The sequence below is a fragment of the Amblyomma americanum genome, chromosome 5, assembly GCF_052857255.1.
Source record: "Amblyomma americanum isolate KBUSLIRL-KWMA chromosome 5, ASM5285725v1, whole genome shotgun sequence".
NCBI lineage: Eukaryota > Metazoa > Arthropoda > Arachnida > Ixodida > Ixodidae > Amblyomma > Amblyomma americanum.
The window spans coordinates 46,060,434-46,077,036 of NC_135501.1; the positions used below are offsets into that span (position 1 = coordinate 46,060,434).

At 45.5% G+C, this 16,603-nt stretch overlaps 1 protein-coding gene across 1 annotated transcript in view; it reads left to right on the forward strand.

Moving 5' to 3' along the window:
- Positions 1–3,598: 3,598 nt before the first annotated feature.
- LOC144134667 (uncharacterized) overlaps positions 3,599–16,603 on the forward strand; it is a 121,456-nt gene continuing 108,451 nt past the window's right edge. The window contains exons 1-2 of the mRNA XM_077667525.1: positions 3,599–3,683; positions 16,430–16,554. Of these exons, the coding sequence (XP_077523651.1) occupies positions 16,451–16,554 (104 nt within the window). The 5' untranslated portion in view covers positions 3,599–3,683; positions 16,430–16,450. The remainder of the gene's footprint in view (positions 3,684–16,429; positions 16,555–16,603) is intronic.

The following is a 16,603-nucleotide window of genomic DNA, read 5'->3' on the forward strand; positions in this document are numbered from 1 at the left end:
GTTGGCGAATGACGTACACTTCAGCAGGTCTTCAATACAGGCTTTATCCGGCGACCTGCACAAAATACCACCCCTGTCGAACTGCCGGACGTCGGTAATGTGCATGAAATGCTGCGATGTGGACCTAAGAGCCGACTGCACGGCCTCCGGGTTGTTCAGTCGGATAGCGCCTCCATCGGAAGGCACTAATGCGACTGGAATGCTTGAAAAACCGCTGCGGAAAAAGAGATCAATTGGGAGCTGGTCTTTAGGAATAGATGCCGACCAAGGGGAAAACCCCTGGCCAGGAGAAGAAGTAGACATTAAGCTCTCGTCCCGCATCCAATCACCCCAGAACAGGAGCAAACAGGCACAGACAAAAAGGAGAAATTTAGCAAGCTAGAGCAACACCACCAGGTACTTAGCCACTGCCCCGCCGCCTGGGTAGCTAAGCCACGTCAACAGAACAGCGACCAGCAGCAGGAACCGCTCGAGAGCATCACAGCTCAAGATCTTCTTCTTCTTCTTCTTCTTCTTCTTCTTCTCCTCAAGTAATATGGCCCATACCCACGTGGGGGGGATTGGCCAAGGTATAGAGTAGAATGCAAATGAAGCATTTGCGCGGGGAAGGAAACGTCTGAAGACTGAAGCTCAAGATCGCTGACACCGCTTCCTCTTTTTCGAGACGGCGCGTGCTTCAGGTCAGCGCTAAGCGAAAATGCGGAATGCACTGTGTCAATATTAAAGGAACATAAGTGGAATCGCAATCTCAGAAGACGCGTAGCGCGCCATAACGAAGAGCGTGAGGAATATGCACTTAAACTCTGCATTCACAACTGGGGAACAATGTGTGACCAGCTTGAGGGCAACATCGGCCTCTCTGAAACCTTGAGCCTCTTTCTGCACCTCCTCGGTCGAGAAAGTAGTAAGTTAACACCGGGACAAAATTTAGAGATATTAGGTTATAAACTTGAAGGTTCGGCACAGGAACTGCTCGATGCAATTCGTTGTCAGGTGTCAGGTGTCGTTGTCAGGTGTCGTTGTCAGAGAGGTGTGCCAAAGCAACTACCAAGGCACCAGCGGTGGAATGGAAGTCGCAGGAGCACTGAAAATTTTCGGCAGGAGTGAGGAGCTTCACGGCGTTCGATACGTCAAATACCTTGGGGATGGTGACAGCAAGGCTTTTATGGCTGTGAAGGCACAAATGCCATATGGTGATTCCGTTGAAATATCCAAGGTTGAGTGCATAGGGCATGTGCAAAAAAGGATGGGCACAAGGTTACGAAGGCTAAAAAAAGGAAACAAAGCAGGAAAACTCTCTGATGGAAAGAGCCTCTCGGGCCGAGGCCGACTGACTGATGCAGTAATAGACAAGCTCCAGACGTACTATGGTTTGACCATCAGAAGAAATGTAGGAAACCTGGATGAAATGCGAAAGGCCGTTTGAGCAACCTTCTTCCACTTATCGGCCACAGACGATGACCCATGCCATGGACTTTGCCCAAAGGGACCTGATACGTGGTGTGCCTTCAACACAAGTCAGTCAGAGGGCAAGCCATTTTTCCACAAGGAGGGTTTGCCTGCATCTGTCTTGGAGGCTATCAAACCCATTTATAGGGAGCTATCGAAGGCTGAGCTCCTAGAGAAGTGCCTGCATGGGCGAACTCAAAATGCAAATGAGTCGTTCAACCATGTTGTTTGGGAACGCGCGCAAAAGAATGTGTTTGTTACGCTTCGGACCCTACGGATGGCAACACTGGATGCTGTTCTTTCATTTAATGATGGTAGCATCGCACGGGCCAACGTTTTGAAGGCGTGTGGATTGAACCCAGGGAGCAACACCATCAAGTGGCTGAGGGAAGCTGACCATAAGCGCATGTACTTTGCGGACCGAGCAACACGACAGCTTACAAAAGAGGCCTGACAGTCAAAACGACAAGCCGAAAAGCGCAAAAATGACGGCGACAGTGAATACGAAGCAGGGGGCTAATAAACCAATTACTATGGAGGCGTTTCTGCAAATAAAAAATGGTTTTTCACATCTTTTTTCTCTTTACGCTCTATTATCTCAAAACAGTGTTTTTTCTTACAAAGGTACCATTATTTCCAATGCCTTTCAAGACAGACGGCTGATTTTTTTTTGCAATCATGTACATAAGTGCTGGCAACTACTGAACTAGAATTAAGCAATTTCACTGAGCAGTTAATCAGTTATGAATTTTGAAATGCGCAAAGAAAGGCCAGATTTGTGTACTACCGGAAAAATGTTTATTAAAAATCGAATTTTCAACACATTTCAAATATTCTAGTTCAGTAAAAAGAGCACAAAATTTGGCAAACAATGATATATGTATTATTAGGCTACTGTTAGTAGTTAGTGAGAAACATGTACCTCAACATGGCCTAAAATGCATGGGAAGTATAGGGCTTACCCTGTGCCCTTAATGGCGCATACCCACCGCGGCGGATTGGCCAGGGTGCATTGCTGATACAAAGGGCTTGCAATGCTCGCCGCAGAGGTCTGAACTTCTTTTTCATCGACCTCTGCATCAGAGACAAGCTAGAACCATGTCTGACATCAGATTACAAGCGCAAGGGGTGGAGATCCTTCTGGCAGAAAAAAGTGGATTTCTAGGCATGATTACAGAAAGCAGCAGATATAACGGTGATGCAATGCTGCGCACAACAAACGATGCTGCCCCCCATACAGCAGAATGCCAACAGGAGACACGGCATGAAAGAGCATAACCTCCTGCGGCTGATACAGGCCTTCGTAGTTTGCCATATCTCGTATGCTCCTGGTTCCTCGATCTTAAAGTGCCAGAAAAGGAAAAGATAGATGGAATTATCAGGCTGTGTACGAAGCAAGCCCTAGGCTTGCTCATCCGTAAATCCACTCATCGCCTCCCACAGCTGGCCATACACAATAACCTGGAAGAAATTACGGAAGCAGTAAGAACGTCCCAAATCGAACGCTTAGCCAGGACCAGAACCAGCAGGGCCATTCCAGACAAACTCCATCTGAGTTGAGACAAGTGAACAATCGCCAGAGTCGACATGTTCGGAGAAATTCAGAACAATAAAATGGTACCATATCTACCCAGGAATATGCATCCTATTCATCACTCAGTGCGCCAAGACAAACGGGCAGAACCGCTCGAGAAACGTTTCCGTTCCTACAAAGATGACGACGCGGTCTACGCGGATGCCGTTGAGTGTAATAAGAACATGATGACCCTCGTCAATAACAAAACCTCCTAAAAATAAGTGCCCCCATACTCTCGGATTGCCCACAGACTCCAGAGGAAGATGGCATAGCACTGGCTTGTGTAGGCAGAAAATCGAAGTACATCATCAATGATTTAAAGTTACCATAATAAATTTCAGCGCGGGCAGGCTCTCCCCCGTGAAGAATGCAATTCTAAGCCATCATGTCATAGGCCGAAAAATTACGCTAGTTTGGACACCACCACATGCATCCTTTATAGGTAATGAGGAGGCCCACGAGAACGCCTGAGGCTTTTCCCTCAGGGCGGAGCCAAGCGATGTTACGTTAAGACAGGGATCGCTAAATTTTATTGCGTGGTTCACAACTCCACTTGTCTGTAGAAACGAAGATAAAGACAAGGAAGAAGAATATGTCTGCCTCAGGTGTCTCTGGATGACCCTGTACTACGTGAAGCAGACTCTACTTCCACAAAAAGGTAAGATCCGGCTTTGGTCACGTGTTTAACGCAATACCCTTGCACCCTTACGCCATCGTGGCAAGGGTGCCGAGTAAAAAATTAGCAACCGAGTGAAACGGCGACACTTTGGCTGATACGCGCTACTTAGGCGGGTTTCTGCCAAAACGTCTCTCTGTAAATAGTTATTACGTCCTCACTGCGTGCTTACCTGTTCTAAGGCGAGGACTCAGTTGAGACCGATCCTCGTGGTGAATGAAACTGGCATTAATACCGACGTCGCTCTCTAACTGTGGCCTTCAACGGTAGCGTTCGTCTTGGTGGTCTGTCCGGCTGGACAGTGCATGGTCTGGTGTCTCCACTTGCGGGGTGCTGTAAACTCTTTGCTGCGCTTCTGATGATGATGATGGATTTTTGTGGCGCAAGGGCGTCTGTGGCCAAAGAGCGGCATGCCACAAGGTGTTTTCGACTACTCAAGTTGGCGTCCAAGACCCATTTCCCAAGCATTTCGCCCTAAAGAAGCCGAGCATTAGACAGGGCAAGCTTATACCCATTGTGTAACCGGTGGGAACCGGCGGCACTGGGGATTGAACCCCGCACCTTCCGCACGCGAGGCGGATGCTCATCCACTTGGCCACCGTCGCGGTTATTGCTGCTCTTCTCTTAGCTTGAGAACTCAACATTGCGACCAATACGCGATAGGCGCTGCGTTTTTCGCCGGAATTTGTACATGCAGTTGCTTAAGTGCGGTGTAATATCAGCGCTAGAGCCCTCCTTTCTTATTGGTTTTGATAAATTATCGACTTTCACAGCTCTAATCATTTGGTAGCAGATGTGCGTGTTGTGTAGAATAGAATTAAGTCCTGAAAGCAACAAAACGTCATCATCATCAGCCTGATTACGCCCATTGCAGGCGAGATGTCCCTTCCATACCTCCAATTAGCCCTTTCCTCCAAGAAAAAGGGGTATTACCCTGAAGTAGAGATAATAAAAAATTGCTTTGCCCAGTGGAAAATATTGCTAAACCCGGACAAGTCCGCTAATATATTTTTTACCAGAAAAAAAATAGAGTACAACAGTAAGTGTATCTGGGGTTAACTTGAACTTCCAACCTACACTAGAATACGTATATAGTTAATGTGTGCTCCAAGGCATGCAGGGTAGTTTTGGGTGATAAATCGGAAATTTTAGAGATCCGTACAGCGCATTTAACAAAACAAATTGCACATGTTCAAAGACTCGCTTCCTCTTTCATTTTCATTAAATATCACCGCACCAAACGATTGCGCTATGTAGATATGTAGATTAGCAAGCATTGAAAATATCGAGAGTAGTACAAAGGTTGAAATGTTCAAATTTATTTTCCTTCTAATTCATGGTCACTTAAAAACAATAGATCACGGTATTTTATAATTCACCCCAATGAACCATCAAGACATCGCCACAGTATGTAGAGCCTAGCGAAACTTTCTCATAATGCTTTTTTTTAATACCGAAATTTTTCCTAGAATTATTTTAAATACTGGAGCGCACTTGTCTGCCTCCTTAGAGAAATGCGTATGCATTTGCGTTTCAACGTCAGGAGCTTTTTTTTGCAAGTAAATATTATCACTTCACACTTATCACGTAAGTCTTGAATGACGTCGACAACTATTTTTTTTAAAGCCATTGTAGTATAACATCAGCAGAGGAGGGCATTTGACCTCAAAACTCTCGACCTCACCTCAACCTCAAAACAACATTGCCCGCCTCAATCAACCTCAACCTCATCAGTAGAGGTTGACGCCTCCTCAGACGGCCTCACCTCACTTTTCTGAGGACACTGCCGACCTCACTAAACCTCAACTCAACCTCAAATTTTGAGGTATCCACGATACTCTCTTAGATCTGGAAATAGCGAATGTACAGAAACTGGTCGCCGATGTGCTTTCCAATATCTGACGGATACGCAGACGCATATCAGTATCCCAGGCAGCACTACAGCATTGGTCGATCGTTGGGCTATCATTGACAAATATTGGCACGTGCATCGGTCCTACACTGGAATTTACGCTGAGCGCTACCATTTTGACACATTGGCCCTACTTTCATGCGAATTTAGGGCCAACGTACGGCCGATCAAGGGGCCAATGTAGGCCTGGCGTTCGTTCTGCGACATGGGCCAGTAAAGGTCCAAGATTGGCATCCATCTTTCGAACATCGGCATCCAGGTTACGAACGCTTGCATCCAGCCTTCTAACATTGGTATCCGGCTTTCGAACAATGACATTCAGCTTTCTGCAACATGAGCCAGTAAAAGTCTCCGGACTGGCATCCAACTTTCAAACATTGGTACGCAGCTTTTGAAAAATGGTATCCAGCTTTTGAACCATGCCATCCAGCTTTTGAGCAATTGTATCCAGCTTTAGAACACCGGCACATGCAAACCCGGCTGCTGGTTACTGACCAGCATTTTCGATTTCGTCTTCGAAAGTAACCAGGCTGCATAGCTGGCTTCTTGCTTGGAGTGACAAATATGTGTAGGGTAAGAACCCTAGGATGTCCTCAATCCAACACTCGTCTCTAGGGAAGGGCTGGCCTCTACAACGGAGATGCAAACCTTGCACCATGGTTACTTTTCGCAGACATGGTACTATTCCACCTACCAGCCCGCAGGAAGGTAAGCAAGAAAAGAGCCAACCAAAAGCATTAAAAAAAGATCTTTATTCAAAGAAGCTCTCAGGCGCCTGAGGTGGTGTGCCTATAGGAAGGGCTCGGGAGGGGTCAGGACTGGAGTGGGCTGCCGGGCTTGTGGTGGGGCCCTGGACAGAACTTGTGGTGGGGTGCTGGGCAGAACCTGGGGTGGGGTACATTTATTTTCATGTTTGCTGCGTGCCGATGATTCAGGTTAGACAACACAGCTCGGCAGTCTGCTTCAGCACGGCTAAGAGATCCATAAAGTGCTTAACGAAGCTGTCCTCCTGTGAATTGATCAGTCATATCTGAAGTAATCGTTGCACTCCTCTTGCAAAAAGCTTTTCCACTGCACTCAAATTCCTTGTCCAGCCCTTGCACGATGACCTCACAATGCGTCGAGCCTGCAAAGAGGCATGATGTCATGATGAACCTGAATATGGCCGTCACAGGACAAAAACATAAATGAATAAATAACATTAAATTTTGTGAGGCACAGTCGGCGCGAAAACACTCGACACATATTTTACAGGGCAATTTATAACAACTAGTACCGCATTTTTCGCACAAAGTGAAATTTAATTTGCCTTGTTCCAAATTTTTTTTTATTTATTTGCGCCGTTTCGCACCTCTAGTAAGATATTCAATGTGAAAAAAACAAAGTAATGTAATATTGAAAGGATGTAAATGTTTTATTCTGTTCTGTTATCATAAATACGTATCTCTAAATTGAGAGCGCATATTTTATTGAGGTAAAGATGCACAGTTTGTAGCATCTCCTAAATATAGACGTCAAAACAGCAGTTTTGAACAAAGTTTGTTTGTTTGAAGGGGGTTAAAAATAAATAAGGTGTACGAAAAAAACTCAGAACACCTTTGTTTTTTTTTAATGCCAACAGTTTATCTTAGTCGCTTCCAATGCATGTAATACAAATTCGAAACTGACTTGAAAACCACACAACACCCGTCTGACAGTCCAGAGTAATGTCTTTTTTTTTTTCATTGAGAGATAACTTGGGAAAAGCTTTTGCCTTAAATTGCCGATTTTTATTGCACCCGCAAGTGTGATAACCACAGAGAAAGAGCGCAGAAGTAGTACACATATCCTTACCGACTGGTCTGTACTGGAACACAATACATTTCCGATTCCTATCTTGCATAAACTGCACATGTCAAAAGAATTCCTGAATGAATTGGATGAAAGGTAAGAAGAATTCAAACCCGCTGTTCGCAAAGCAGTGAATGTTTGGTGAATCCATTGCACCAAAGACGAAAAATAAAATTGTTACCATTCGGGCAGATCTGCACTGCGCACGACTTCAAGCCAGACATTTGGCGATGGGAGTAGATACATAGAAGTCCTCCTCGTGCTTTGTCTCGTTCTCTTTTCCTGCCGGAAAAAATAAAGCCGCATGTAGTCAGGGCAACACTTACTCCCAAAATGACATTGATTTCTGAACATATCTCAAGATAAAATATTTGTAGTACTTACAAGTAAGGTATTGCAGGCCAGGGTAGTGAACCGCTTCTTAGCTCTCGTATAGTATCGGATGTGGGTTTTCGCTTGCGCAGGCTACGAACAGAGCCAGCTCCAGTGTGCATGCTTTTTCGTCGCGTTGGTTGTGCGGTTGGGCGCCGCCGTGCCAGGAAAGTCAAGACATGTCCGCTCAGGAATGTGTCGTGGCGATGCATCGCGCTGTGACGAATGGCAGGGGAGACGACGGTGATGGGAGGGAGGGGCGGCAAGAAGGGAAGTCTTTTACAGAGCTTTGTGGTCCAAAAAAATAAGTTTCGAGCTTAACGGTACAGAAAAGAAAATCTTGGGGGGGGGGGGGGGGGGGGGGGAGGCAACGAGCGGCACAGCGCGTGCCTGCGCACGGGAGAAACAGCTAGGAGAAAGTGAGTAAAAAAAGCGCTTGGGTAGGGGTGGGGGGGGGGGGGGGGGGTACTGCGCTGCCTTGAAAAGGGCACGTCCAGAAGATGAGTTGGGGAGATAGGAGACTTCAAAAGAGAGAGGGAGGGGGCCGAAACATGTGAAAGAGGTTTCGAATTCTCCGAGAAAGAGTCATAAACAGTTTTGAAGGTAAGGGTGTGGAAAACGTGGAAGCGTCAAAGTATGCTTGCAAAGCCGGTGGAGAAGCATCACGTCCGGCGACTGAAAGCTTTGAAGCGAAAAATGTGGAGCTCGAGATGGACTGCGCGAAAACGACTTCAGACACTCGCGCATTCTGTGGGGCCGTGTGTTAGTTCAGGATGGCTTAAATGATATCATGAAATAACAAAAACATAAAAAAATCAATTAAATAGTATGAAAGCAAATTCGCGCTCTTTCATAGTAATACATACGGGACATGTGGCAAACAAGCTAGGTTAACATGCGTCTAACATCGTTTGTCAGTAGATTTATTGGCTGGTCGTCGAAGAATCCTCCAACGTTTTGTTAGTGTCGAAATTTCACACCAGAAACTTAAAAACAAAATTGTGTTGAACTGTGGCTCGCAACTATTTCCGATGCTTTTCATCAATAAAGGTAATATTCGAAAGAAAAAAAATTATTTTCCAGCAAATAAGTAAAGACGTCTGCGAGAGCTATAGCCCTCAATGCAAATTAAGGAACAAAACAATAAAATGCGCAAAAAACGACATTTTGAAACTTTACGATCTGCAGAAAAGGAAGAAAAACCTAATCGGAAAACTCAGGCGAAGGCACGATCACGGGGAATGACGTACAGAAGCGTAGGAATCTCTTACCGCGTGTTGAAGCGGCCTCCTAATGTTTCGCGTGTGCGCAACATATAATTGTAAATTACGAGGCCACAGCTTCGTTTCTGGATGTTGCTAAAATTGCTCACAAAGTCGGCTTAGGGAACGCACTTGCACTAAGTTTTTACGTTTGATTTAGTATCTCTATTAAGCAGACAGCCACTGCGCAGTGTGGCAGTGAATTCTCTTGAGTGAAAAAAATAGCGCTTTTCTCATTAAAAGAAAGATTATGACGTGAAAGTCATTTGATTTTTTGTTAGAAGGAAGACCTCCTGGGCTGGTTTTCAGATATTCGCGCAAGCACAGCGTACAAAAACGGTTTAAATTACATAGAGTTCATACAAATAGGCGGGTTATTATGCCCAAAAATCGGACAAAGGCAACAGCGTGACGTCTGTCTGTGCACTTCTCAAGAAAGTATTTTTTTATTAGCGACTTGACTAAGCCATATATAGTTACACGAATAATTACAACTGGGTCATATGCCAGCGCATATTCGTTAATTACTAAATTTACCAGACCTTTTAAAGGCATTTTAGTGGTTAGGTGCAGCCGCTTCTAGTTCCCAGTATTAACGATAGAATTCTACAGATCCGTAGTTGTCTGTCTGGATGGTGTCGTCGTCGGCCTTAGGCTCGTTTCACATGCATGAGATTTTCGCCTGCGACACTGCGAACTCCATCGGTCTGCGACTGGGGAGGGCCGTCGGTCTTGTCGCAGACGGCTTGCGATCGAGTTCCGTCCGATCGGTGTTCAGTCGCAGCGTCGCTGTGTTCGCTCAGCGACTGAACAATGGGGAGCGCCGAGACTGCGTGCGACGTGCGGTCACGTCGGAGCTGTTGCCGCAGTGGAAGGAAAACTGTTTATTCTAATCAAAACATTGAAACAATGCCCCACATCTAAAAACACACTCGTCATAACATCATCAACACATTTCATGTAGCGTTTCTGTTACGTTTAATCATCGATTGGCGTTGCAAACATCAAGAAACCTTGACTGTCCCTTTGACCGAATTCGCTGCGGAGTTGCATGTGAAAGCACTGGCCGAAAATCGCACTGCGGCGTCACCGGCTAGGCCGACTGTTTTCGTTCTAGTTGCAGCATGTGAAACGGGCCTTATGCGACAGAGCGGTTCCTCTGTGGCGGAATATGCAAACTCCACTGACCACCTCCGAAGTCGCCGTCACGTCGTTGCACAACTCAAAATCAGCGAACGGACCGAACGAAATCGCCGCGCCTCGACGGCGTCGACACGCTCCGCCTCTAATTTCTCCTGTGCGAGAGCTCCGTCTGGCTGGCGCGATATGCCGACACCTTAATTCGGTTTCATTTAATTTTTTCGTCGCAACTATGCTTCTATCTCCGACTGCGCAGTCGGAAAATATTCGTTGTTTATCCAACTCCACACATATACCGCGAAAGTGTTGGTAAGAAAAATATTAAAACTTCAAATTCTTGAACTCGCCCAAGCGCAGCCCAGGAGCTCAAACGAGTTTTAACGCGTTCGAAAATTAAAAGATATTATAAATAAATTAAATAATCAATCTTCTACCCAGTATAATAGATGTTACAATGTTCACCAACACCTGCCAGTATGCTTTTAACACTGGATAAGAGGTGGCAAGCCAAGGTCAATATAGCCAGGTTTCGAAAATGGCTTAGTCAATTCTGGCAAAGAGTGGGAGAACTCTGGCTAACATGACCCATGATAGCCAGGCTTTGAAAGGGCATAGCCAATTGTGGCACAGAACGGGAGAACTCTGGCTAACATGACCCATCATAGCCATAATTTTTGATGGTACAGCCAATATCAGATCCTCATTGGCAACTCTGGGCCTGCTTAGGGCCACGCTTTGCCGGTGGGTTTCTATTATAGGCCCGCTGTCATGTGCTACCTGGGATATTTCGATTTTTTTAGCTCTATCCGGCATAGTACTCTGTACGCTACCTCATAAACCAAGCTGTGACTGTAGTACACCAATAGAGCCGAGTTTTATTTATGTCTGTAGAAGCGAGCGGCTTATGTTATTATTGCGAAAGCATTACATTGCTCAGTTTCAAGGTAATATCCGCAAAAAACTGTGCGCAACAAACGGCACCATGTGACTTCACGAGCCGACGAGCCACGTGATTAAGATGATGAAGTCACATCATTATCAATTCTAATTAACATACACTGGCCAACATGCCTAAACAAATGCTTATTAATATATTTAAGTAACGCCAAGACTAATAGGTACTAGTGATGACAGCATATGAGTGACGTAATACGAGGTCACGGGACATCGTTGTAATGTGACGTCAATTCTAGTCACGTGACAACGATGTAATGTCACAGCAGTTCCCCACCCACCCTCATTTCAAGGTCCATATGGATTGTAAATTACAACACATGCGCGAATGAAGCATTACTACAGTGTGCCCAAAGCTCGATCCACAATAATGATATTCGAATTGTCCAGCAGGTAAATGCGCCAGTTCTCATGTGAAATACTGCAGCGATCATGCAACGACGCATGCCGCTGGCCCTCGAGGTGATGGCGATGATGATGACGAATATAATAGTGTATCTTTATGAGCCCGGGGAAGTCGATATACCGCTAACAAATTAAAGGTTTCCAGAATATTGAATAAATATTGTACATAACCAGCAACTGAAGGCAATAATGCTGTAGGAAAAGAGGAATAATTGCAGCTAACAATTAAAGATGATGATGTTGATGTTCATGGGAGCTCAAGACCCTTCCCCGTTGCCGCCACTTCCCTCCAGGTGGCGATGGTAATGGTTTCGAAATCCTGGGACTTCTCCAATGACTCAGTGATCCCGCTGCACTTTGCAGGAACGGGGCAAATTATGTCTTCGAACATTGTGCCGCCCATTGAAATCGCACGGGCCAAAACAACTGGCCTCCTAGACTGGGCAGCGTGAACTTGATCTCTCTCAAGAGCACCACGGCTCTCCGCTCAAACTTCGTTGCAGTGAAATTTTTCCAGCCCCCCCCCCCCCCTCCAAACAATATACTGTACGCCTGAACAGATCCTAAACTATATACTATATAATACAATACAGCTGAACAGAAATCTAGGTACCATTTCGTCAGCCAGTCTGAGACCAGCTGCGCTGAGTCAATCACTTTGTTTTCCTTCAAAACTGTAGTAATCATTGGTACGCCGGCATCCTCGAAGTTTTTTACCCGCGAGCCCCGCGCGAGCATTCTGCGTAGCCGTTCAAAAGGAACGATCGGTCTCTGCAAAATAGTTAAAGGAAAGATAGCGGTGTGAGTAGTGCCTGGTTGTCTGCAAGGCAGGCCGCCAACCTAATTGATCCCATACGGGAAAAGAAAAAAAACAAATAGAATGATAATAATCTTACTAACAAAATCGTACACTAAAAACAGAAGCTAACAACAGTGTGCCACAGTAAACGTCATATTGTATGGTTTGAAACATCTACTCTGCAGCACAGCGCAAGCACGGAATCAGTTGTATTCGCACATCTTCCTGAAAAAAAAAAACGGAAAAGGAATCAGCTAGCACTTTATCATACATTCATTATAGTTTTTCATATTTTACCGCTCTACGACAGCTATGCTCGTACGTTCGCCCCGTGCTGCGGTGTTTCGGCATAAGTGAATTTCCGAGAAGTAACAAGGAACAGGAGACCAAAGAGAGGTTATTTATAATGATATAAAAGTTAAATTGTATTTGCATCTGCTTGCAATACGGAACGAGAATATACAGAAGTAGAGTGCGATTCCAAACAGGAAGACACCGATCAAAAAATTTGACGGTGTTATGCGGGTTTTTGTGGCTTCGTTCTCTTTTCATCGAATCCGGTTGTGTCCTTGTTAGGGCCACCTGAATCACATTCTCTCGCCTGTGCCGACTGCTCCTGTTTCAGTTAAGTCACTGTGTAATGGACAGCAGGATCTCTTTATTCGACTGCAAGGCAAGAGCCGTGACGTCAGCGCCGGCAATGAGAATAACACGAAGTCTTGCTTTGGGCTATCCGCGCAGCGAAGAATTCAATGCGTGCCTGTTGGACTGAACTTATTTCTTTGCGGCATCAGACAAAGCTACCGCGGGTCAACGTCATTGACGTGCTTTGAGCGCTTCCGGGAGTTCGAGCCGACGCGCAGGCAGCTACTGCTGCTACGCCAGCGGGGAAAGGGGGAGGGAGAGTGGAGTGCCGTGACAGCAGCACACCTTCCAGGAAGACCAGAGAGGTGAGTCTTCGTGTAGGCTTGGGCTGAACGGACATTATGGCGCAGCACCAAACAGAGAAACCGAACGCCAAGCGCCACTGCATGAACACTGCAGTGGAGCGCTGAAACTCCGCTTCGGAAGCAGCGCTCGTCGAAGTTAGCCGCGGCAACTGGAAAAAGTCTCAACCTCAAAATTTCGACCTCACTGAATAACGACCTCACTCAACGTCAAACTTATGCGTGAGGTTGAGGTCGGATTTGCTGACCTCACTCAGAGAATTTCGAGCCTTCGCCGACCTCACCTCAACCTCAGCTCACGACGTGAGGTTGAGGTCAGTATTAGGTTAAGGCCGACCTCATGAGGTTGCCTACGTCTGAACATTAGTGCACATTCCCAACACACCTTGCCGTCGCACACACCAGAACGCGTTAACTTCGTGTTTCTCTGAAACGCCTGCACAATAACGCTTTCTGGCGTGAGCGTTGTGCGCCCGCCTGGCACACACAGTCTGGATTTAAACCTCAGCGCCGGCGAATTTTTTTTAGAATTGTAATTTTCGTGCGGACACGCTCTGGTAACCCGTTCTGCCGACACTCTCTGCTGACTGATCCTGTACACGCCAATCTTGAGACAAGAAATGTTTTGGCATCCATATTGGACCACGCCAACTAACGGCGTCCTGCAAATTGACTCGGTTGATACATTTCTTGATGGTCTAAAATCATATCTACCACAGCGCGCTTTAAAAATCTTAAAGATTATACCCTAACTTATGTGTTCAATTTTTGTTCTATTTTCAAGAAGGGTTTTCTGGCGGGCTAGTTGGTGCTTCTCGTTCATGATTAAGCTGCTCGAAAGAAACACGGACAAAGACAATTTGCAATTATCCTTGTCTTGTGCCATATCCAGCTGTGTGGGTAAGTGTTTTCTTGTCTTTGTCCCTGACTGTTCTGTTACCGACCTTTTATTTTAACTTGGGCAGTGCAGGTTTTGTTGGATAGCTATAGTTGTAGAAATGAACCTGTAATGAATGGGCATTTGTTTTCATTTTTGCACTGCTGCACTGCCTCGTATAAACAAATAATATTAACATTAATAACATTATTAATCACACAAACTAAGTCCGCTACCGGACAAAGTCGTTTCCTATATCTTTGCAATTATCCTTGTCTTGTGCCATATCCAGCACCCCACCCTTCAAACGTCCAAATCATATCAAATACCTGATACTGCTCAACGTGGTGCATCTGGTCTGTCTCAGGATCCACTCCGTCCCCCTATGGGCCTACCGGTTATGCCCTCTTCGAATTATATTCCCTGCTCGGGACCATACTACTTTACTGATTTTAGCTGTAATATTATTAATTCCCATTTTGTTCCCTGATGAACTAAGCTCCTTTTCTGTGTTTAAAAGCTACACCTGCCGTTGTCTGAGCTAAGAGGCTGTCGTTAAGCAGAGCTGCAAGCGTATGCCTTTTATAAGAACGCCAGCACGCACTGTGTTCCTCGTTAGCCGTTCCGTTTTTGTTGCGAGAAATAATCGCATACTCAGCATTCGCTGCTTGCCTGTCAGAAATGAAAGGCACCCTGTGCCTAGCCCGCAATATTTTTGCAGATCAGGTCAGCTCAGATATGAATTCAATTACTATTATCACTGGAATACAGATATGCAAGGAAAGGGGGTAGAAAACCTTTTTTGCGTCAAATTTGGCTTGGTGCCTACGATAAAGCCGCAAAACCTAGTAACGTTTATTTCTCATTTACGAAAGCCGGTGGCACGCGGTTTTATCGCTTTCTACCTAAAAAGAGATAATAGCTTTATTTAGAATGTTCGTAGCCTCCGAGTTCAATCTACATTGTTTTAGATTGTATGCGGTGATACACGCGCCATATCTCGAAAGTTCTTCGTCAGATTGAAATTGACCGCATGGTCGAGAGCGGCGGCGACTCTTTTTGTTGACGACTGTCCAGCTAATTTGTTTCTTTTCTCGCAACCGATTTGTTCAGTTCTTTACGGAAGAAACTCAGGTGAATAAGATTATCGCTTGGAAAACTTTCGCAGTCTCCCAGCTAATAGGACTGCCGTCACCACAACGTGACTCTAATAAGAAGAGAATTCTAAGAGGAATACTTGGACAAAACAACAAAAGAAACAACGCTAAACCGAAAGTCTGGAAACCCATTTTCAAAGAACGAAATGACGACAGAAATAAGAAAAAGAGAACAGAAAAAATGGAAGACGCGTAAAAATATAAACAAACAACAGTGCGGTCGCTGCGTGTTACTTACCGAGTGTCTCAACAGTGGTAACAACGCTTTTCAGAAAGAGCGTCTTAGCCCAGCAAGCCAGCTGAAGGATCTAGGCAGTCATGTGGGCTTGTGTGCAGAATTTTTTTGTTTCTAAATTCAGATGTTGTACACCGTCCTGAAAAATAGCTGGCTGAAATGTTTGCACCAAAGTGCCAACTATGATGCCTTATTTGCCGGATTTTAAAGAAGGCAGCACGTGGCAGTTGCCGTCACATGTCTCACCGAGTGCACGTGCAAAGCCCCGTCGAGAGAGCGCTCCGCGAAACGCGGACTTCGATCTCCGAGCCGCGTCTCAACACGCGAAAATAGCGTCACTGTCACGTGTAAGCTTTCGTATTGCGTGAGGGTTTACTTTAGGATCTGTAAAAAATGCTCAGTTACGTAAATTGTGCCCTGTATATGGTTCATAATTAGTGGATTGATCCTGCGATCAGTTTTTATGGAGATAGGCTGTTGGTATTTTCTAAGAGTTAGGTTCGAGAACGAGGAAAATACTGTTGACTTGGCCTGCGTCTTTTAGCAGCACTCAGTGTGTTGTAACCGCCTAGTAACATCCGTAAGTTTTTAAACTTTGATTGCTTCTAGCTGGAACAATCACCATATCTTCTTTCACTACATGAGACTGGCTGCCGGTGAATCAATTCATAAAAATGGCCGCGAAACTAAGACTCTTAGTTGGTAGTTGTGTGTAATTTTATGAAGTATTCTTCCTTTAACTTACGTACAAGACAAGCGCAATACCCAGGAAGCCTTAGCAGCAGTCTCATCCGCTATTGCTGCTTCTTTGATTGTGCGAACACTAATTTCATCACAGCGGAGCCGAGGAGAAGTCAGCATGAAGGCCAGCACAATCGTCCACCAGCGTTCACTGCCTCTACTAGTGCGCAGACAGCGTCCGCCGCTCAGACGGGCACCGGTTGCAGGAACACCCCTACCAAGGTGGGTTTACTTGCGGATTTTCTAATTGTGCCGCACAATCTCCAATAGG